A 21,846-nucleotide genomic window follows, 5' to 3' on the forward strand; every position below is an offset into this window, starting at 1 on the left:
AGGGGTAGTAGGACTCTCATAGATCTTATTAATGTAAAGTAGAGAATGACCTTCTGCATATATGGAAATTGTCTCATTACGATATATTTCGTCATACCCTCGAAGGGGCAATGAACTAGAATATGAACTCGTCTTTTTGTCGCGGGAACTCGATCTACACGTTCAAAGCATTCTTAGAAACTTCGAAGTATTGCCCTGTGCAGCCGATTTCGCTATTTTAAATCGGATTAACCTCCGGCTCCAGCCTTGTCTATTGAATTCCCACCAGCCGACCTCTCCACCTTTCCATCATTAAAATTCCTTTTCTTCTTCTTCCCCACAGACGGTGCAAGGAGTCGACCAATGCATGGAGTACCTGTCAGGCAGTCACGTGGGGGCTTTTCTTTCACTTTTATTTTATTCTTTAGGTTTCCGTGATTACACAGGTCTAGTCAGAGACTACATAGCTGCAAATCAGGCCCACAGAAATAAAAATGCGTGTTGACTCTTTGTTTTCTTCGATCATTACGTATTACTCCGCCGATGGCAGAGCGGCAAGCCGCCACGGGACTGGATGAAAGGTTGGCCGACTGCTCCCACCGTGTGCGGGGTATTAAAATAAAAGAAAGGCGGGAACCGAGACGTTTAATCGGATTTAAATTAGGTAAATTGGCCGCACAGGGCAATAATTCGAAGTTTCTAAGGATGCTTTGAACGTGTAGATCTAATTCCCGCAGTGAAAATGCGAGTTCAGGTTCCTCTTCAGTGCACCTTCAAGACGGAGCTTAAGTTTACCCCCCATTTTTTTTCGATCTCTTTTTCATTATACTGTATTATTACTTGCTCGTGTTGCATGGTAAACAGTGCTCTACGCGAGGAGAAGAGAAGTATTGGGGTTTAGGAAAAAGCCCTGATTTTTCTCCTACTGTTAAGATTGCGTAGTTGTTTATACACGAATATAACTTTATGCTTACTACAGTTTGTGGCCTGTTCCTCCACACGCGAGACCACGGCTCACGGATTCCAATAGTTTGATAGCGTGGCCCCTATTAGCCCAGACGGGTAGTCTTGAGCGCACATAAACAGATGCTTGATTTCCTTCAGCAACGATGTCAATTGCCGTTTTTCAAGTTTTATTCCTTTTCTGCTTTTTGAGCAGAACCGTGTATGCGTTAATTGCACTGTTTTGTGCAATATAGCTCTATGATAGTACAGAGAAGGTTGTGAGGTGACGTCGTTAGATTTTAGGCTGGCAAATATACAAACATCTCTCGAAGAGCGGTAGTAGTTCGCTCTGTATGGATCCGGAGTCTGCGCAGGTCAGACGTAATCTTTTATTGAGGCTGCGGCGGAGGGCAGTTATGAAGCTAACGGAACCCTATAGCATCTGCGATGTTCATCACTAAGTATGCAATTTTCAATGAACAGAACTCCCATCCTGTTTCCGCCACGCTTTTCTTGTTGCGGACTGCTACTGCAACTACCGTCATTGCCAGTGCCACCACCATGTATGCTGTTATCTGCCAGGGACCAAAGAACCTGAAAAAAAAAATATTTGTCAGTCAAAAATCGGCCAACTGCAAGAGAATTCGGTAGAGCAAACGTCTAATTGTACATCCTCCAGGCAGTGTCGCGTTTCTACTGCAGCTGACAATCTCTTGTTAAAGCATATGCTAAGGGGCAGTATTTCAAAAGAACATATCGAGCATGCTGAAAAAATTAAATAAAGTTTATTCAATTGCTAAGAAGTACTTGCAGCTGGGTTTGTTGGTGCATATTAGTGAAAGATATGAGAGCGCAAAACGGCAACACAGACGAGTAAGGGACTTGTAAGCAGCGCTCGTCCTGTTCTCTTACTCGTCCGTGTTGCCATTTTTGCGTTCTCATGTCTTTGAGGATTATTCGATTGCACTAGTTAGCATTTGGCATGGCTATCTTTGCCTGCAACTGTGCGTTTGCATCCCCGTACCTTGTAAGAGAGACAGCGGTACAGCTGGAGCCCCAACACCAAGGAGTGCTTTCAGGCGTAGCATTTTGAAATTGGTTATAATAACTAGCAGTGCATACAGCACCTTTATAAACCTTCTCCACGGCAACGTCAACGGGCACTCCAAAAACCAAACCTCCTCAACAAATATATAACTTGCATCCCACCGCTCCATCATTCCTCCAGCGCATCCATCATCATCATCATCAGCCTGACTACACCCACTGCAGGGCAAAGACCTCTCCCATGTCTCTCCAATTAACCCTGTCCTTTGTCAGTTGCCGCCACTGTATCCCCGCAAACTTCTTAATCTCATCCGCCCACCTAACGTTCTGCCGTCCCCTGCTACGTTTGCTTTCTCTTCGAATCCACTCCTTTACCCTTAAGGACCAGCGGTTATCTTGCCTTCGCATTACTTGCCCTGCCCGAGCCCATTTCTTCCTCTTGATTTCAACTAAGATGTCATTAACCCGCGTTTGTTCCCTCACCCACTCCGCCCTCTTCCGATCTCTTAACGTTACACCTATCATTTTCCTTTCCATAGCTCGCTACGTTGTTCTTAACTTAAGCTGAACCCTCTTTGTTAGCCTCCACGTTCCTGCCCCATAGGTGAGTACCGGTAGGATACAGCTGTTGTATACGTTTCTCTTCAGGGATATTGGTAAGCGACCATTCATGATCTGAGAGAACCTGCCATATGCGCTCCACCCCATTCTTATTCTTGTAGTTATTTCCCTCATGATCCGGATCTGCGGTCACTACCTGCCTAAGTAGACATATTCTCTTACTACTTCCAGCCCCTCCCTACCAATTACGAACTGCTGTTCCCTTGCTAGGCTGTTGAACATTACTTTGGTTTTCTGCATGTTAATTCTTAGCCCCACCGTTCTGCTCTGCCTGTCTAACTGATTGATCATGCTCGCATCCGATGTACTCCAACAGGCCCTACTGCCCTTAACTATTCGTAAACCTTGAGCACTGCTTTTAGATATGCCCTGTCGCCATCCACTCTATTCCTATTTCAAGTATCCGCCCCCATGCTCTTGGAATGACTGATAACCTCCGACCAGTTGAAGAACCCAAGGATCCTGTTGAAACAAATGCGGTTCCGTCTCTGCAGTTAACCCTGTTTTGATGAATGCAGTGCTCCCTTGAATAATACTATGTTGTTTTCTACAGAGACCATTAGGAGGCTTCCCGCACGCTTCTCCATCATTTATACGCGACGACGTACGCCGCAGCGCTGCCACACTGATCGTACCTCTAGAATACCAAGTGATTTTTTAAAAGTTGACAGACTTTTCTTTAACAACCTGTGAGAGAAATTGAAACCTGTGAGAGATACGTCGGTTTGGTCGGGGCTGGTGAGCTGTACATGATGTCCGTGAGACAGCACGATGAGCGGAAGAATAGTTACAAAAATTAATTGACGAAGTTTACATCTCAGATTTTAAGGGGCAATAATATGTTGCCATATCGAAGGCCGTCATCATTAACGCTCAGACTAATTTTGAAATGCTTATTAACCGCCAATGTAGTACAAAATGTCGAAAGCCGAAAGCACGCACTGAAAGCACTTTGAATGGGTTTTCATTCCTTTCGTATTGAGAAATAGGCATCGGTGCATGTGCTATTCTCACAAAAATATGTTAACACATTCTATACCATCAAATACAAAACATTGTGAGTGCTAATTCGATAAAAAATGCGAGCGACAATATTTTCTAAATTAGATAACAGGGGAAGCCAACTCAACGAACTTTGATATCCCTATATTTCGAACCACATTCTCAACTAAAAAACTATAAAAAGGAGGCTAACGTATGGTGCTGATGGCCTTCGATTTTACATTGATATTTCCCCTAGAAAATCAAAACTAAAAATTTGCTATCTTACTTGCAGCTAACTTATTGCCTAATCATTACGCTCTATTACGCCCATGATGACCACATTGCTGCACTACCCACCTTGCACAGAGCGCGCATCCGTATCGCCCATAGGTTTTAATGTACAAATCTCTAAACGTCAAAAAAACTCCCCCGTGTACGAGTAGCACCGAAAGCTGCAGCGCCTGGGGATAATATGTTTAATACGTCTCACTTAGCGGCAGTTTGAGCAGCAGATATCTCACTTGCATGGCTTGTTTGCCCTTCAAACGCGCATTAGCTTAACTGATAATTTATCAGCGGTAAAAGCTCTCGGCGTGGAATTCACAGAGAGAACGAATGGAATCCACAGAGGAGTATTCTATAGTGTCCGACTCTCGGGCTTTTCTAATTCACCGCGCTCAATCCTCACCCATCTCCGCAGCGAAGGATATGCAGATGTCACTCAAGATGCCCTGTGGTCTAGCAGAGCCATCTAACTCCACCACTTAGTACCAGCGCGGTCCAATACCACGGCTACATTGTCCTACCCACGGCGCCTTATATATATATATATATATATATATATATATATATATATATATATATATATATATATATATATATATATATATATATATATATATATATATATATATATATATGAAAGAAGCCAACAGCCACAGACACCAAGGGGCAAAGGGGATATTTAATCGATTTATTTATTTTGTGGTGTTTATCAATTGAGAATATTAGTGAATATGTTATCGCTTAAAGCTAATTGATTAGAAAAGCAGAAGAAAAAACAACCACTGCCGCCGGTGGGATCCGAACCCACGACCTCCGAATTACGCGTCCGGTGCTCTACCTCTGAGCTACGGCGACGGCTGTCAAATCTTCTGCTTTCGGGGGTATTTATGTTTACAAGTAACCTAACCTTGAGAGTATTCATCAGCGCCACCCACGTTCATAAGCGGCGGACGTAGAACGTCCTGAGTTACCGCAGCTCTGACGTAGAACGCCATCGAACGGAGAGGGTGGAAGCTGTGTGAGAACCCTCTTATGCTTCCTATGGCATCAAGGCTGCCAGAACCGAGGCCCTCGCTAAGCAATTAAGCAAACAAGGGAAGGGGAATGAGGGGCTCGTTATAAACATGAAAGAAGCCAACAGCCACAGACACCAAGGGGCACAGGGGATATTTGATCGAATTATTTATTTTGTGGTGTTTATCAATTGAGGATATTAGTGAATATGTTATCGCTTAAAGCTAATTGATTAGAAAAGCAGAAGAAAAACAACCACTGCCGCCGGTGGGATCCGAACCCACGACCTATATATATATATATATATATATATATATATATATATATATATATATATATATATATATACACCCGGGCAGGGCTACTCATTACTGTGGTTTAATTCTGCGGGCTATAAAGATGCACAGCAATAAAACCGACCTGGACTAAGCGCTTCAGAAACAGCAGCAAGATTAAGCGCCCTATACCAGTCCCATATGCCCTATATCTGTAGCCATCCTCCCATACTAAAGCTAAGCTCAGCGAATTGTTCGAAGGCGTAGACGTCAATACGCTAAGAGGCCATATTGCGACGCATGCCAAACTCAGTTAGGAATTACGGCCGAACTTTCTAAATGCCAAGCACCAGCGTACTAACTGTAACTGCAAAAGGGAAGCGGCACAACTCATTTTCTCGCCGGCGCAGCTGGGATAGCTTCGACACGTTGAAATTGACGGTAGCCTTCATTAGGAGTAGATGATCAGTTTGAGCCTGCGCTTGCTGATAGAAGACTAAGAAAAAGACTCACCCTACCATGGTTACTTATGTACCCTGGACGAGCCGCAATAAAAATTGCTCAGTCCAGTATTACTAAAGATGCCGCCTCGAGAATTGTTCTTACCTGCTTCTTCTGGACTTCTTTTTGTCACCGCTGCTTGGAGCCGTTTCGTCTGCTGGGCATATATGACCTGCGAATTCCGCATCATTTTCAACGTGCACTGTCCCTCATTACCAAGATATACATGCCTTAAGCACAGAAGCAGCTCCTCAACAAATCGTATTTAAAAGGAAAAGCAGCTTAATTGCAAAGCTAAGGTTCCGAACAAGTTCTGTGAAAAGACTCGGGGCTTCAGAAGAATAGTTGCACTTGCGTGTCGGAATTTCATTCAGAACCTATTTCAATGTCGAATAAGTATTTTTTGTCGAACTGCGGCATTCTTTCTGACACTCAGCAAAAGGAGTAATATTCTGTATTAATTCAGAGAAAAGTAGTTTCATGTCTTGCCACTTTGTGCCCCTCTCGTGGTGTTCCTCTAGCCTCGTAGATATAGGAGGGTTAGTTCAACAATTTCGGTTACCGAACCTATCTTTACAGCGCTGGCGACGTCAAACATAGCCTGCTGTGCGGCTCAGAAGCAATTGTTATTTGCTCAATTATATTTTTGAAACAAGTTTTCCTAACGCTCAATATGTCAAATTTTCTATCTTGATAAAGATATGTAATGAAAAGTTACCACTTTATAAGTTAACTGCAGCGCTGTCGCGAGTTGGATGCTTCTGATAGTAGAGTTGAGAATTATCGAGGCCATCTTGCCACTGTAAACCTCTTAATCTTATCCGCCAACGATACTTTCTGCGGCAACTGTTGCGCTTGCCTTCTCTTGGAAACTAGTCCATTACCCTTAGCGACCTGGTAGGTATCATGCATTCGCATTAGATGCCTGCCTAAGCCCCTGTCTGCTAGATTTCGACTAGGATGTCATCGACTCTCGTTTGATAGCTGACTCACTCTGCCCAATTTCTGTCTCCTAACGTTACCCCTTTCATTGTCTTGTCCTCAGCTCATGGTATTGACCTGAATTTAAACTGATGGCCTTTATAACTATAATTAGGTATAAGGCTTGTAACTCTTGTTACTCGTAATTACTATAAATGCCACCTTCTCGTTAACGTTTTAAAGTCCCCCTATGTTACCAGTTATAACTTTGTTGACGGGAAATCTTGCACGTAGTGCTGTCCTACCCGTTGAACCACGATAGAAGTACATGTAAAACCTTGCTTCTGCACTGTGTGTCCTTCATTTGCCCGCCTAACCTCATCCTTTGACATCTAGTTAATGCCTGCTAGTTAGTTCTTCGAACTCGACAACTAAACTAGCCTAACTGGATTTCGTTGTAAAGCTAATCGTTGCCGGATCTTTTTTCCGAAAACGCCATGTCTTGATTCTTAGCGCACGGATTCTTAGCGCTCTCTGCTGCTACACCCGTCTGCTACACCCGCTGCTACACCCGCTGCTACACCCGCTGCTACACCCGCTGCTACACCCGCCTTGGTCCGTTCTTTCGCAGTCGCCGGGACTGAGGGCCGCGTTTAACTGGTACATTCATACGGAAGATAATGGCCGATCACTACACCAGGGTGGTATAATCCTGCTCTGGGAGGGAATGCGTTGTCGGCTGTGGTCACCAAGATACCTCCCCACACTAGGGTTAGTAGTGTTATTCCAATAATGCGCGGACTTTTTTTCGGTTCTGTAGAGAATTTCGAGGAACCGGGATTTGACCCGTGGTTCCTTTTCACGCGAGGAGCATGTTCTACTTTTGCACCTTTGCTAGTTTCGCTCTTCCCAGTGTGTTATGCTTACAAAGTGTCCAGTGCTAAAAGAAATGTGTTGAAATTCGCAATCTTACCACTGAATTTTGTCAGTAGAATTGAAGTCATCGCGGGTTTCACTCCCCGAGCGTGCAGGCAGGCGTGATCTAGTCTGCCTAGTTCGCTGACGGACTTGATGCCAGCGTCATCCAGGGAAGCCATCACGGCATCAATCTCTTCCTTCGTGTAGCTGCCATACTCCACCAGCGCTGTGTTAACCGCTTCCCTCAGCTCTCTGGAAGAGATGCAGACAAAAGCAAAAAGGAATGAAAGGAGATCAAATTCCATGCAGGAACTAGTTTTCTTAACAGGTTGGATGGCAGGTGCCAGGAACTAATTAATGTAGTGATTTCTGAGTTGCTAAGTCACTGTACACTGCACTGCCATCAGGTGTAGAATGTAGTGCAAACAGAATGCGAACAACGAAAAAAAATTCCTAAGCTTACGGGAAAAAAAAATGATCTATGGTTTATAGTGAAGGCTTTACCCAAAGAACGTAGAACTGCAGCCCTGTGCTTTGGGGAGGAAGATGTGGCATTCTTCAGTTCTCAGCGTTTGTGCCATCCTCACTGTTCACATCTGAGCCATGTCTTCTAAGCTCTGTTTGCAAGTGAGACGCGGAAAGCATTTCCAATGGTGGTTCAACAGCGCGAACACACACAGACCAAGAAACAGACAAGACAAACAAAACTGCGCTCTAAAAGCAGTGTTTCAGCGCTTTTCGCAGTTTCTCTGTTTCAATACAGCGCTTTCTTGGTCTGTTTGTGTGTGCGATGTTGAATCACCATTATGAATCAACTCAAACTAGCCCAATCTGCAGTTCTTCTACGCAAACATTTCGTTCTTTCCGTCTAGGAGCAACGAAATGTATTTGGATAAGAGAGCAATAAGTAGAGGTTAGGTGTAGAGGTAGAGGTTACGACCTTACCTTTGCTGGGCTTCGGAATCCTCTCTGTTCGACATACTTTTCAGCAGCGGTTGTTTTTTCACCATGCACTCTTGTCCCCGCTGTTAGACAGTGGCGTCTGTTGACCTGTTAAGCCAAAAAGAGAATAAACTAGTATCGAAAAATACTGACAGAATAACCGCGTGTTTCTCATAGAATTTGCAACAGTAACATTTAGGAAAACGACGCAGAAAAGACGCCGACTGATTAGCACAGTGTATCTTCATCACTTTGCGTTCACAACAAAGAGCGATGATTTCTTAGCCCCCATTCCTGCTATCTTTTGATGGATAACGTATACTTCTCCAGTCTTAACTGGAATAATCTTTTGCTTGCACTCGTTCTTGCATCAGCTTCGTGCATTCAATACAGAGACACCACCGTGCGTTCGCTGCGTATGTGGCGGACAGCACTGCCAGTGAATGGCGTCTCACGTCTCCTTCAGGCCCGGTTACAACATAATCTGAACGAACAAACGTAGCGTTGAAACAGGACACAGAAAGATGAGGACAGGACGGGACAGATGAGGCAGACGTCCTGTTCTCATCTTTCTGTGTCCTGTTTCAACGCTACGTTTGTTCGTTCAGATTATGTATGACCAACTGGCCTCACAGTGTACTCTGTTAAACCGGTTACAACAGCCCGTTTGCCGCTCGAAGAGGTTGCGAAGGTGCTGCAGAAACACTGCTCCCCGAAGTGGCCGTTCTAGCCAGAGTAAGAAGATGGCCACCAGGATAGCAGTAAACGGCTTGTTACTCAGCACTCTTCCGAAAGGGTGGTTCACGAACTCCCCAGAAACGAGGTACTTGTCCCATTATGTATGAAGGGGTGTTTAAGGAGTTTTAGAAGTAGTTACGCGTTACCACCCACTAAACAGTAAATATTCAAAGAGTTAGCATAGAAACTAACGCAAGTATTGTATGCTCTTTGCAGTAGATTTTATAGTGCATTTCGCCATGTGTATGTTATATTTAAGTACGTTCTGCACGGAATTTTTAGATTAATTTTTCCTTATGAAGCCTGACATTTATGATGTTTCGAGGAGTATATTTGACTTGGTGAGTAAGCAATATTATAATGCAGTACTACCATGGAAGCCTCATTTTAGAGCTCGGTTCTCCGGAGTGAGCGCTTCAATAAAATTACAGGTACTGATTTGAAGACGGATATCTCTTCTTTGGTACGAAAGCCTCGACCAAAGTGTCCGGCAGCTTACCATAGATGCTTACAAAAGCCCAACTCTTTGAACCCTGCAGTAAATAAGAGAAGCGATTTCATCCGCGCGCTCTTTGAGTAATCATTTTGAAATACAATAGAAAATTAAAATAGATATGCCATCCTTCTAAGTACGCAAGACACATTGAAACACATTGCCTGCAGTCATACAGGCATCTGTTGCAATCGATGGCTACAAGGCACGACGTCAAAGGAGGCTCCTTTCGCAAGAAAGATTAGAAACAAAAAATCAGATGAAAACCATCTCATCTTTAAGCTTAAAGTATTCGGGGCTTCAACTGTACTTTGACTCAAGTTCACGACATAATTCAAAATTCGTTTTCAACGAAATAAGCATCAAGTAAAAACGTTCTCCGCAGTAAAAGATTATTTAGTAGTACGTAGTAGTACATATCTCTGCTACTAGGTAGTCTACTGGCTCATGCATGTCTGTACCCATTCGGCTTAGAGCAGCTCAACGTGGTTTCCAGGGTAGTAGAAGCTGAAGAGATATTGTGGCGTAGCCCTTCATGCGTTACGGCAAATGGAAAGCAGCGTCGATCTGGAGCGTTTCTCTATACGGCATAAACTGCAAAACAAAAGGGACGTTTCCAAGGAACTTCTGCATCAGCACTGCCTTCGGCTGCTTTGATCCATTAAAAGAGGCAATGCGACTTTATTTGTTTTCCACTGTTTAAAAGGTTGCTAACGCTTTCCAATCAGTTCACAAAAAATAATTGAAAATAGACACTGAAATGGACATTGGAAACTGCACAGTTCTTAAGCTTTTGAATTCGTAAAGTGTGCAAGCACTTTCCTGTCCTTTCTCGGTATCTCTCCCCTCTATCCTTTTCATTCTTTCCCCGTCCCTGTTACTTCCGGCGGTCGCAGCTCCGGTATTTAAGACACCGGATAGCAATGGCCGTTACCGGCACGACTGTTTCCTTCTCCATGTATTTTTCTTTCAATAAATCTCTACAGATAAACGACACGCACATGCACTGGAAGCTTCCATTCGTTTCCCTAGCACAGGATATTCACCGCCGCGCATTTGGACGGCGTCGTTAATATGCGCGCACGTCTTAGGCACGGCAAGGGTCGCTCAATACAGTAAGGGGAACCGACCCTTCCTTCCAATCACTTTGGCATTGTCATGATTACAAAGCACCACTGGCCCCCACCACCTACCTCCCATGCTTCTTTCCCACACCAACCAGGAAAAAAACAAAAGAAACAAGGGTGGGTTTTAAATAAATGAAGTCTTGACCATTCTAATTAATGCGAGGCAGAAGCGATGATGCGGCCCCAGCTTCCAAGAAATACGTACTATCAGGGACAAAAGTGGTATGCTCCACGCGACGGGAGCCGGAGCAACGGAAAACTGCGGCATTTTGGCCAGCTAAAGCACGAAATATTGAAACGAGCCAGGCGACATGCCTGCGGATAATAAGGATCACGCATTGGCTGTCTCGTCCCAGATGGCGCCTGTAGATGGCGTTGCAACGCAGTTTTCCGTTGCTCCAGCTTCCGCCGCGTGGAGTATGCCACTTTTGTCCCCGGTAATAGATCATGACAGGTTGTTCGGGCTGTCCTCTGTTCTGCTTTTGCCTTTACTTTCTTTGCAAAGGTACGTCAAGCAGCGTTTAACGTGATAGCGTTAAACGCTTCGCTACGCAAAAAAAATCACGTATCAGCGTTGTCGGCGCGGGTGTTGCTAGCCAAAAAAAAACACGAGCATCACTCGGGCAGGTTGTTCCCAGAGAGTAACCCAGAAAGAATGGGGGGGGGGGGGAGGGGGAGGTACTTAGATCACGTCACCTCGCGCCTAGATCCCAACCTGCCCAAAGTACAGCGATCAAACTGCCCACCGTGGCAGGTGGCATTTCCATCAATGATTGATTGCTCCGGAAGAGCAACATAGCCTGCTCAAAGTCCATCGCTAGAGGGCCTGCCATCGCAGGGCAGTGTAGCATCGTTAACCGCTGCACCAGTGCTCCAGAAGGGGTAAGAGCACTCCCAGAAGCCGATGAATGTAAAGTAGCGAAAGCCTTCTCCATGCATGAGAATTAACCCATCGCGCCGTCCGTCATACCTTTAAGGCGGTCCTTGAGTGTTCCTTCCATTTTTTTCTTTCTGCCTTGTCGGTAAAGGCAGTTTCAATAGAACTCTTGCCTCCACGATAGTTTGGCGCAAATGAAACGTGTGTGGATGCCAGAAACAAAGCAGACGCTGCTTCTTTTCATAATTTTCCTTAATGTCAAGAAGTTACACCATTTCAAGATAAGGCATTTTGGAACTGGTGCCACAAAGAAACTGAAATGCAATGGTCAGTCTGCTTGCCCCTCATGTCCGCTTCCGAAAATCGATGCTACGTTTCAACGCCATCAAAGCGTAATGAAGATTTCTGCAGCCGACTGAGATATAAAATAAAATATTCAGTGATCTCGTTGGGAGCTGAGTTATCACCATGACCCATGCTATGAACACACAGAATAAAAAAAAAACATTTGTAAGCAGCGTCCTTTTCAAACTGACGACAAGGTTTTGTTCGAATCGTAGTTCATAATAACTTGCGAAGAATACATTGGCCCAAGCGGGGTCCGTGCATTTTTACCCTCCTCATTGCCTCTGAGACAGTTTCCATATTCACGGGACCTAAATATATTCAGAAAGCTTGAACTCCAGAGAAATTATCCGTACTTCAGTCGTACATATTAACGCAACGAGTCACGGCTCTACTACCATCCTCTTCTTTCATCCGCATCAAACAACATGCTTTTACGTACTAAATTCAGTGGCCGCTTTCTTAACTGGCTCCTTGGGGCGACGATAGAAGCCATTCGTCTCCGAACATCCAATTTCCTCGGAGATTTCGCTGCACACTGAAGAATGACGTGCGTTTAGTGTACGCGCGTCCGTGGCTTCAAAAACCATTTTATGTTCCTTACCGCTGTGCACGACGGATGTAATACGGTCTTCCGTATCACAACAGGTGCAAATCAACAACGAACCATAGAATGGTCGCTGGCGCTCAGCAGACTGATGTTTCATAGACGCACCACTGCACAGTCAAACAGCAGCTTCCAATCTTTGTCTACAGCACGGACTGTGCATGGGCAGTATTTGCATGAGCACGCTTTCGAGGTTTGATTGGGACGTTGACAGCAGGATGTTGCTACCCAGGTCGATGATGTCGAATCCCTTGCATCAGGGCAAAATCGCGTAAAGAAGCGGGCAGTGAGCTTGCGGCCGCATGGAGGGCGATGCGTCACACACACCGCCTTGTTGGCCCGGCGAAGCTAGACACCTCGCAATATAGCGGCGCCGACGAAGCAACAACACCCGTTCCCTGGGGCGCGATTACGAGTCGCTCGAAATCGTCTCAATCGGAAAGTGTCTCAAAAAGTGTCTCATTTGCCCCGTTCCTAATGGTCGGTCGTGACCAGCGGCCATATTGGTTTCTTGCGTCACCGGCCGACGTCATAAACGTGCAGAAGTGTTGACGTTGCTTACCTAATTATGCGAGCCGATTGAGACGATTTTTCAGGATTGGAACGAGTGGTCTCAAACCGCTTGAGACAGAAAATGGCGGTTGTTTACATGGCCGGTGGCCGCGCGAGCAACGGTGTAAGAGGGTGCATGAAGACAGTTTTGACGTGCCGGACGAGTTGTTTCGACGTTTTGACATAGGAAGGAGTATAATGGCTGTGCGACGAACTCGCCGTTGCGTTGATCTTGGAGGTGTGCGGGTGAGTGCGCGGTCAGTGGAGCGGCAAGTGCCTGTGCGCGCCTTCGCCGCCGGTGGGTTTCAAGACACCGTAGGAAATGAAGTAAACGTCGGCGTAGCCCAACCGTCTGTGAGCAAGTGTTTGCGGTGAGTTGCGGAGACCGCTGTCAAAGTTAAGTCGCAGAAGGTGCGCGCTTTCCGGCGAGACCCCGAATACAAGGCGGCGGCGAAGGAGGACTTCCTTCGCATAAACTTTCGCCACCGCAGTATCCCCGGCGGCGTCATCCGAGCATCATAGGAACGGAACGTCAACAACACCAACACGAATATCAAGTGCTTAACCCGAAGCGGGCGGCATGAGTTGGTTACGAGGCGGCATGAGTGATTGTTGGCGCAGTGACCGGGCGTGCCGGCTCTTAATTCCCGCAGTGAGATTGCAAGCTCCCAGCAGGTGAACCGGTCTGCTTCCGTATGTCGGCAGTTGCTGCAGTGTGATTATTCATGGTCGCCGGGTATTTTCTGAACAAAAATAAATAGAATCACGCATCGTCCTTGGAGTATATTTGCCATCGATAGCAGGCTAGGTGAGTTCACACTGGCGAGTCGCGGAGATCGCGCGACAGGCTTAAATCGATTTGTTACGCTCCCTCCCCGCTTTACATGTGCTTCGCAAACCGTAACTAATTGACCGAAATCGGTCGCCTAGAATACTACCACGACGTTTGCAACTCGCCAGTGTGAACTTGACTTAAAGCTGCTTCGCCGGTTTTCGAGCCAAGCGCTCCTTGCAAATTGATCTCGGCAGACCCGTAGCAATCACTGCCTTTAAGTAGATTTTTCCGGGCACTTAAGACGTCCGCACAGTACCTTGATTCTACGTAGTGTGTAAAAAAGAAATGACAGCCGTCGAATCAGCTGATATTTTTTTCTGGCTGCCATGTTTACGATGGCTGAATATGTGCGTGGAGGGATGAGGCTGAATCCTTTGAATCAGGGGGCAGCTGACGCCACCTAGCCGACGCTACCGACGCTTTTCCAGCGTCAGCGCACCCTCGCGGCAGCAAAAGTGACTGAAGAGCAAACTTAATTGCAAAACTGTGAACGCTTCTTCTTTTGCTTCATGTCGTTGAGTTTGAAACATAGTTTGTTAGCGAAATAAAACATTCATCAAATTATTAACGGCGTGTTTACAGCAAAACTTTAGCATACGGTTCATTATTGCGCAACTAAATGCTTCCTGGGTGGAACCCTACTATTAGACACCACAACCTCGCTGCTAATTGGTAGATTCCGCGGTCAACGACTCACGGTGTCGTCATTTTGACGTCAGAGTCTCAAAATTGAGACAAAAACTCGTAATCGCGCCCCTGAACTCTCTGGCGGCTTCAGAGACGCAGTCTGTGAAGCGTAGTGCTGCGCAAGGTGGCAGTTATCCTATGTTTTTATCACGCAAACATGCGTGAACGAGCAGAAGCAGAGCCGAGAAACGAGCCAGTAGTGGCGAGGAAACCACCGCAGTCACATGTTTTCGCGGCGAATCAGTAGCTGCCGGTAGGTGGCGGCCAGACTGTCAGAAAGAGCGTTCACTCACAGTGGCAGAAAAGAACTAGAAAACTAGCCAGTAAGTATGCCGGACACGAGGACGAAGAAAGAATGAGCATTAAACGACAGGTTAAAAACGCGGAAGTCAAAAACTGGATTAATTCAATGAAAAGAAGCATAGTGTAGAACTATATCGTTATTGAAAAAGGCAGATCAGGAAGGAATTCTTCTATGATAGCTCTAGAGGCAGTGCTCTACTCTTTGAAGCCAGGTCACTGTGTCTTAAAACGAGCTGCTACAATAAAATGTTAATCAATGCGACACAAGTGCTCTTTGTGGTAGATCTTAATTTAACACCTCATACTCAAATGGGAAGGTATCCATCCGGATGTCTATGCAGGCAGAGTCACTCTTCGTGAGGCCTTACGGTTTATAGATAACAATGGTCATGTAAATAAATAGCAGTGGAAGTTAGCAAAATGCGATTGGAAGATTGGTCGCTGAACAGCGTGGACGTGCCATAAGGTTAGAAGTGTAGGAAACCGTAGTGGAAGAAAATGGCAAATTTCAATCACAATTCAGAACACTGTCAAATAAAAAGAAAGGATAAAAAGCCGAGCATGGTGGCAATTGCTACCACCCCGTTTCAAAGGAAATCATCCTATCTTCCATCCATTGAATTCATCCAACCATTAGATTTCAAAATTTTTTTTGGGTCCGGAGAAGTAATCACGCGATGTACCTCTGTTTGAAGAACTACTAAAATACTACTATAAAAAAAGATGGTAGTAAACAAGGGGATTTCCCCCTTTTCACCTGTTATTGGTAGCTTTAGGTTTTTAATTATAAAGAACCTAAAAGAGGACGTCGGCAATTTGTGCTTTATGTAGGCAGTGTACGATCACTGCATTCACATACGCTAACCACTGTGCCGTCTCTTGGTCAGACAGACCCGGTCTTGAAAGTTGCTATAAACACATTGCTATCTCTCTGCTACCAGCTTAAGAATGAAGTACCAATATTGGCGGTGTTGTGTCAAAATAAAGACGTTCTTAAAAACAGCGAAGAGAACGAGCAGATTCTATGTTAGCCGCCTGTCATTCGTGAATAACCCCCACTTTATAAGCTTATGACAATAAAGATCCGATAATGAGTGTTTTTGAGCTCATTTTATTACGCGTCCTTAGCTGCGTCTCTAGGTGTGTCATAGCACTCATTAAGACAATTTATTTGCGCAAATTACCTAACCTTCGAAAATGATATTACTGAATATCCCGTCTCATAACAGAGCGACAGGAATCAAATGAGGTGCGGAAGCTTAATCAGCACGTTACTTCTAGTGTACATAGTAAATTTTTGCCGAAGACTCTCCCTCGATATGCTTAATAAAAACAGGTAGCTGTTTGTGAATGTAGTGAACAAAACAGGACCTCGTATTGTTGAGAGAGAAACTGTTTTTATATAGATTATGTGGTCATCTGCAAATTGTATTTCAGATTACGCTCAATAAAACAAATTTGCGGATTACTCGCAGATTCATGGCTGTATCTGCTTGGCGAAAGCACTAATCTGCAGGTTCAGCGCCTAACCAAATCGCCTCTTGCCTACTAAATGTCTGAGAATCGCGAGCGGTCCGTAACGCGACACTTCCCACTCATCGTCGTCGTCTAGGTAGCAGAGATACGTGCTTTCGCACTGCTCCGAATGTTGTAAACATCCTTTGTCAATTTTGTAACTCTAGAATGTTTCTGGCAGCTTTCTATGAAGAGAACAAATAAAAGGTGGCGCTTGTGGCACTTTCGCCCATCTTGCATCAGTAAAAAGAAGCAAGCGAAGAAATAGGTGTGGAAAATTTTTCGGCTAGGAAAATAATCAGCACTTATAAATAAAAACGGTCTTTAATCACTGAATATAGTTTGCACCTGTATGGCGGTGCGAAAGGTTGTTTTTATTTCTGGGGCGCAAAGTGCCACCTAAAGCACTCCGTTTTAGAGGAATGCAGCTGTGGAATGAATTGCAGTGTGTTTGTTTTGGAGAGCAACCTTGTCTTATCAGTATGAAAAGCTGTCAGAAGTACATGTTCTGCTGGTATGCTCTGTAACCTAAACTGAAAGACGAAGAATGGAGAGGGGCCCCTTAAGAAAGAGACTGGTTTTAAGTGTCGTATCCACTTTGAAAACAAGAACACTTACCTGTAAAGGATAGGCGAAACAACGCGCACACAGCTCCTTTGTGCCGTTTTGGAACAGAGCGGCGCACAGAATGACGCCCAGCGCTTATTTCTCGGTGCGCTATCAGGGACTGATAAGCCCTTGCTGTTGATGCAGCGAATGGCGAGCGGGCGTCGCACAGATACGAGGAGACTAGATAAGCGGTACTTGAAACGGAGCAGAGGTATAGGTATCCATGACGCCCAATATCAATAGATTTATTGCATGATGGATTTTTTATTCAGGTTTTTTTTTGTTGATGCAGGTGTGGTACATTAGACGCAAAAGAAAACTCAATAAACAATTGGAGAAAGCGATCCTCTGTGTGGCCACGGATCCAACAATGCCAATTACAACCATCGCGTTTGTTGTAGCAGCGTAGTGAACAAGAACGGTAGTGTTCCACCAAATAACAGGTCCCTATGCCAGCTTCTACGCGACAGCGGGTGCAGAGTTGCTGAGGGCATGGCGGGAGGGTATTTTTCACCGTCAGTTTTTCGCTCAGCGGCGTGGCTGGCGGTGCGTTACACGGTGGGGTGGTTCAGCACATTCGGATCCGGTATGACATGCGAAGGGTTCGCACTAATCGCGTTCGGCGGGTTGTAGGGTATAAACATGGTAAAGCAGGATTTAACCGACCAGGTTATTTCCAGACCGTAGTCACAGACGAGCCCTCAGCGAACAGTTAAAGCGATGACGATGGATATACACAGGTGGGGATGATGTCGTGTACAGATGGGCGAAAAGGATAAAGCCGCACACAGAGATGACAGCAACCTGAGGACATCATAATCATCAACTATTCGCGTGGTCAGAAGCAGCCAGCCTGGCCGCGATTATTCCGGTGGAGTGTGCCAAAGGAAAGCTTTAGGCTGGAAACATGGGCAATTTCAGTGCCGCGGTAACGGTGATCCGTAGGCTGACCAAATATAGTGACGTGGTAGTTAACTGAAACTTTGATTGAGCCCCAAGTACGGACCAAACAAACCACGCTGAAACTTGACGCAAATACCAGGCGTGCTCGAAGGCCTCCAAAGTGGGGCCTCATCTCCTGGGCGGAACGAGGCAACACGTCTCGTCGCAACGACCCTTGCGATCTTCCTGGCAGGCTTGGGAGTTCTTCAATAAAAGGCTTCAGTGTTCAGGCGAACAAGATAGTGGCATCGGGCCATTCGAATGAGGAGCTGGTCGTGAACACAGGGGAAGGAGCTCGCAGTCACTCAGAAGACAGAAGCGTCGAGAGGGGTAGTGTTAGAACGGCCATTAAAAAGGAAAAAGCGGAAGTAACCAGTGGTTAGTTGCAGCGCTGAATTGCAGAGAAAAGTGACGGAAGGAACGACGGTGACCCGATTTCGGTTGTCAGGTTCGACGTACATGGAAATCATATTTGAGACGGTGTGATGAAAGTGCTAAATCAGGGCGTTTTTCCGAGCTGAGGGGGGTGGGAGGGGAGGTGATCTTGTGAATTGTAGAGCAAGCTTGCAAATATTCGGCAAATGCTATCGGCAGGAACGTCCGCTGCAGTCACTGAGAAGCACCTGAAAGGTGCCCTGGTGCAGTAAGATTAACTCCAATAGTAAGGTGGCAACTTTCGGCGCCGAGCAATCAGGCAAGGCTTCTGTCTCTGCGTAGCGTGCCAGATGGTTGATGCCAGTGACTGTCCAACGATAATAGAGCGCAGAGAGAGAAAGCAGGCGATACAAGTCGGTGCTGATGGCGGCAAACGGCGTGGCAGGGCCTGTTAGAGGCTGCAGATGTCCGGCGGGAGGTGAAGTCGGCCTTTACCGACGTGGTTAAAGCGGACAAGATGCGACGTATGTAACCACGCTTTAGAAAGGGCTATGCCAGAAGTAAAGGCTTTTCACGCGGTCATGGGTTTTGGGAAAATTAAGTGACCGGCCTCAACGGGCCTCCAAAATATGGGAGCGTAGCGTACGTGGCACCGATAGAAACCAGCGCGTACTGTCAGGCCACCGAACATGAAACCAGCGGGTGCCCTCAGGGCAGTGAACACAACGAAGGGTGCTCCTGATTCCAACTTTGAACTGGTGATGCTGCCTACGCAGCCGAGCGTTAGGAGGGTCAGCAGCCCCTCTGAGGCGGTGGATCATTGCGCAACAATATGTATTTGCGTGTTTATGTGATAGAACGGCGTTGAAATCATCAGAAGTGACATAGGCGAATACATCGAGCTACAGAACAGCTGACGACGATGCGGCGTCATGTTCGCACGAAGCAATTGGCTATGAAGAACGACACGAAGACTGCAGAACCGGGCAACGCGATAAACCATCGGTGTCTTTTTGCGTGCGACGCGACTTGTAAACGACGTCGAAATCGTATTCTTGCAGAGGAAGGACCCAGCGTCCAAGACATCCAAGGTTTTAAGGCTGGACGACCAGCATGAAGCGTGGTGGTCTGAGGCGAATATGAGGTATCGGCCGTAAAGGTAGGGACGGGATTTATGTGCTGCCCAAACGACGGTAAGACATTCTTGCTCAGTGGTGGTGTAGTTATGTTCGGCAGGTGTAAAAAGTGCGGCATGCGAACGCAATTACTTTCTCGCCGAAACTGCTCTCACGCTGCAAGAAGGACAGCGCCGAGGTCGTGGCCCTAGCGTCAGTGTGTAGAATGGTGGAAGCGGCACCATCGAAGTAGTCAAGGACAGGGTGTGAGTTGCGAGCTCGCTTGAGGGTTTGAAAAGCACTATCGCACAGCACAGACCAAAGGAGAGCACTGCAAGCGGTGAGAAGCGGTCAGTTTCCCGGCAGTGCTAGCGAAAACTTTGCTAAACCTATTGAAATAGGAGAACAGCCCAAAGAAACTGCGCAATTTGCGAGCTCGTTGACGCAGTGTTTAGGACAGTGGGAAGTTTGTCAGGATCGGATCGAATGCCGTCTTGGCTGACGAGGTGGCCCAGGATCGTTACTGCTTTCCTGGCGAAATTGCAATTTTATGTTTTGTGTTGAAGGCCAGCAGAAGCAAGGCACATGAGCTATTCATCGAGGCAGCGTAAGTAATGACGAAAAGTTGAAAAGCAAATAACAATGTCGTCAACGTAGTATAAGCAGATTTTGCATTTCACGGTGCCGAGGACTGTTTTAATCCCGCTTTGAAAAGTAGCCGAAGCATTATTAAAGGCCAAACTGGACATAAAGCCAGCCTATAGTAGCAAACACGGTTTTTTTTCTTCTTCTGCTTCATGCATGGGAATCTGCCAGTAACCGGGACGAAGATCTAGGTGGAGGAGGGTTGTTGTTGCAAGATACTGATGAATTTAGACTTGCAGATTCCGCCGGCAATTGCTCTACCGTAGCTATGCTTAAATGCTAAATAAGGCTCACAGGTGAGGCAAATCTCAGGCCTGAATGATCTATATAGCTCAAAACTTGATCACCTATAATAGTCAACAGTCAACTCCTGCTGTCACCATTTGGTTTCCAAAATCGTATCCGGGAGGAACCTTAAAATAAGACTCAAGATGTTGAGAGCGGTACTTGATTATTGACTACTATATGTTATTGTGTTTACAGCTGCATTGATCAGTGAGGTCTCTGGTATGTCCTGAGTATGCAGCTCCCTGGAGGGAGTCGAGCCAGTCAACTGTCGTGGTCATAGGGTAAAAGTCTTTGCGAGCGATTTTGTTGAGGGCGCGCTAATAAGCACAAAATAGCGCTGCCTATCCTTCTTTACCATGACCACCAGGAAAGACTGACGGGCTGAAGGGCGAATAATGTCTCGGCAGAGCATACGACTCATAATGTCCTCTATGACTTTCTCTTCGGATAAAGAAACGTGGTAGGGGCGGCGGATAACAACAGGGGTACGTTCCCTAAAGGTGCGGTGCTCGGCAACATAAGTCCTTCGCAAGGTGGCAGGAGTCAAATCAAAAGAGCCTAGGTGATGTCGAAGGAAGTCCGCGAGCTCTAGGCGTTGCGACGCAGGGAGGTCCGGATTAATAATGGCGGAGAGGACAGTGAGAGAAACGTCGGCTGAAGGTGGCGGCTGGGTCGTCTGCGGATGTATGTAGCACACAGGCAGCGACCGGAACGCAACTCCAGGGATAAGCAGGAAAATAGCAAAAGGAGGGATCAAGGCACCCATCCACGACGTCTATGGTGCAACTTCATCGACCAGGTATTTTTCCAACCGGCAGCCAGGGACCTGCCCCGAGCGAAAAGCTCAAGCGATGACGGTGAGTATAAACAGGTGAGAAGGATGAAGTACAATATAAATAGGTGAAAAAGACAAATTCGCGCACTGTGCTCCCACTGTTTTTAAGGCAACATATGTACAGCACCCGTCAAAACTATACAGCCGAAGGACACTAAGATGAAAGCGGAAGTATTGCGCAAAACGCAGGCCTGAACCTATACAAGTTTTGAAGATTTCAAGCTATATACCTATCTTCTTTGTCTGTCAAAATGACTAAACGTGTGTCTTGCTTTCATGCTTTTGAAATACTGGTTTTTCATGTTGTCATTTCCGCCCTAAAAACAATTTTGCAGTACCCTTTCTTCCACGCATGGTGGCGTATTAGAAAGAAGTTGATTCGGCTCTTGTACAAGAGAGGAACGGGTATGAAAGATCAACAGGTGAGCGATTTTATATCCTTTGCAGCATAATCTCGTGCGTTATTTTTCGCATTGATTTTTCACTCTAAGTTGTTTTTACATACAACCGTTTTTTGTATTTCTTT

General features: G+C 46.0%; 1 protein-coding gene across 2 annotated transcripts in view; it reads right to left on the reverse strand.

Moving 5' to 3' along the window:
• Nucleotides 1–1,222: 1,222 nt before the first annotated feature.
• LOC149337035 (uncharacterized) overlaps nucleotides 1,223–21,846 on the reverse strand; it is a 71,606-nt gene continuing 50,982 nt past the window's right edge. Inside the window, exons 1-5 of one of the 2 annotated variants that reach the window (XM_089553280.1) lie at nucleotides 17,130–17,194; nucleotides 8,436–8,540; nucleotides 7,546–7,742; nucleotides 5,757–5,823; nucleotides 1,223–1,518 (exon numbers count right to left, since the gene is read on the reverse strand). In XM_089553280.1, the coding sequence (XP_089409406.1) occupies nucleotides 1,347–1,518; nucleotides 5,757–5,823; nucleotides 7,546–7,742; nucleotides 8,436–8,500 (501 nt within the window). In that variant the 5' untranslated portion in view covers nucleotides 8,501–8,540; nucleotides 17,130–17,194 and the 3' untranslated portion in view covers nucleotides 1,223–1,346. Of the gene's footprint in view, nucleotides 1,519–5,756; nucleotides 5,824–7,545; nucleotides 7,743–8,435; nucleotides 8,541–17,129; nucleotides 17,195–21,846 lie in introns of those variants that run through there. The other variant, XM_089553281.1, reaches the window with a different exon arrangement.

This window comes from Amblyomma mixtum, chromosome 7 (genome assembly GCF_055824585.1).
Source record: "Amblyomma mixtum isolate Tamu chromosome 7, ASM5582458v1, whole genome shotgun sequence".
NCBI classification, from domain to species: Eukaryota; Metazoa; Arthropoda; class Arachnida; order Ixodida; family Ixodidae; genus Amblyomma; species Amblyomma mixtum.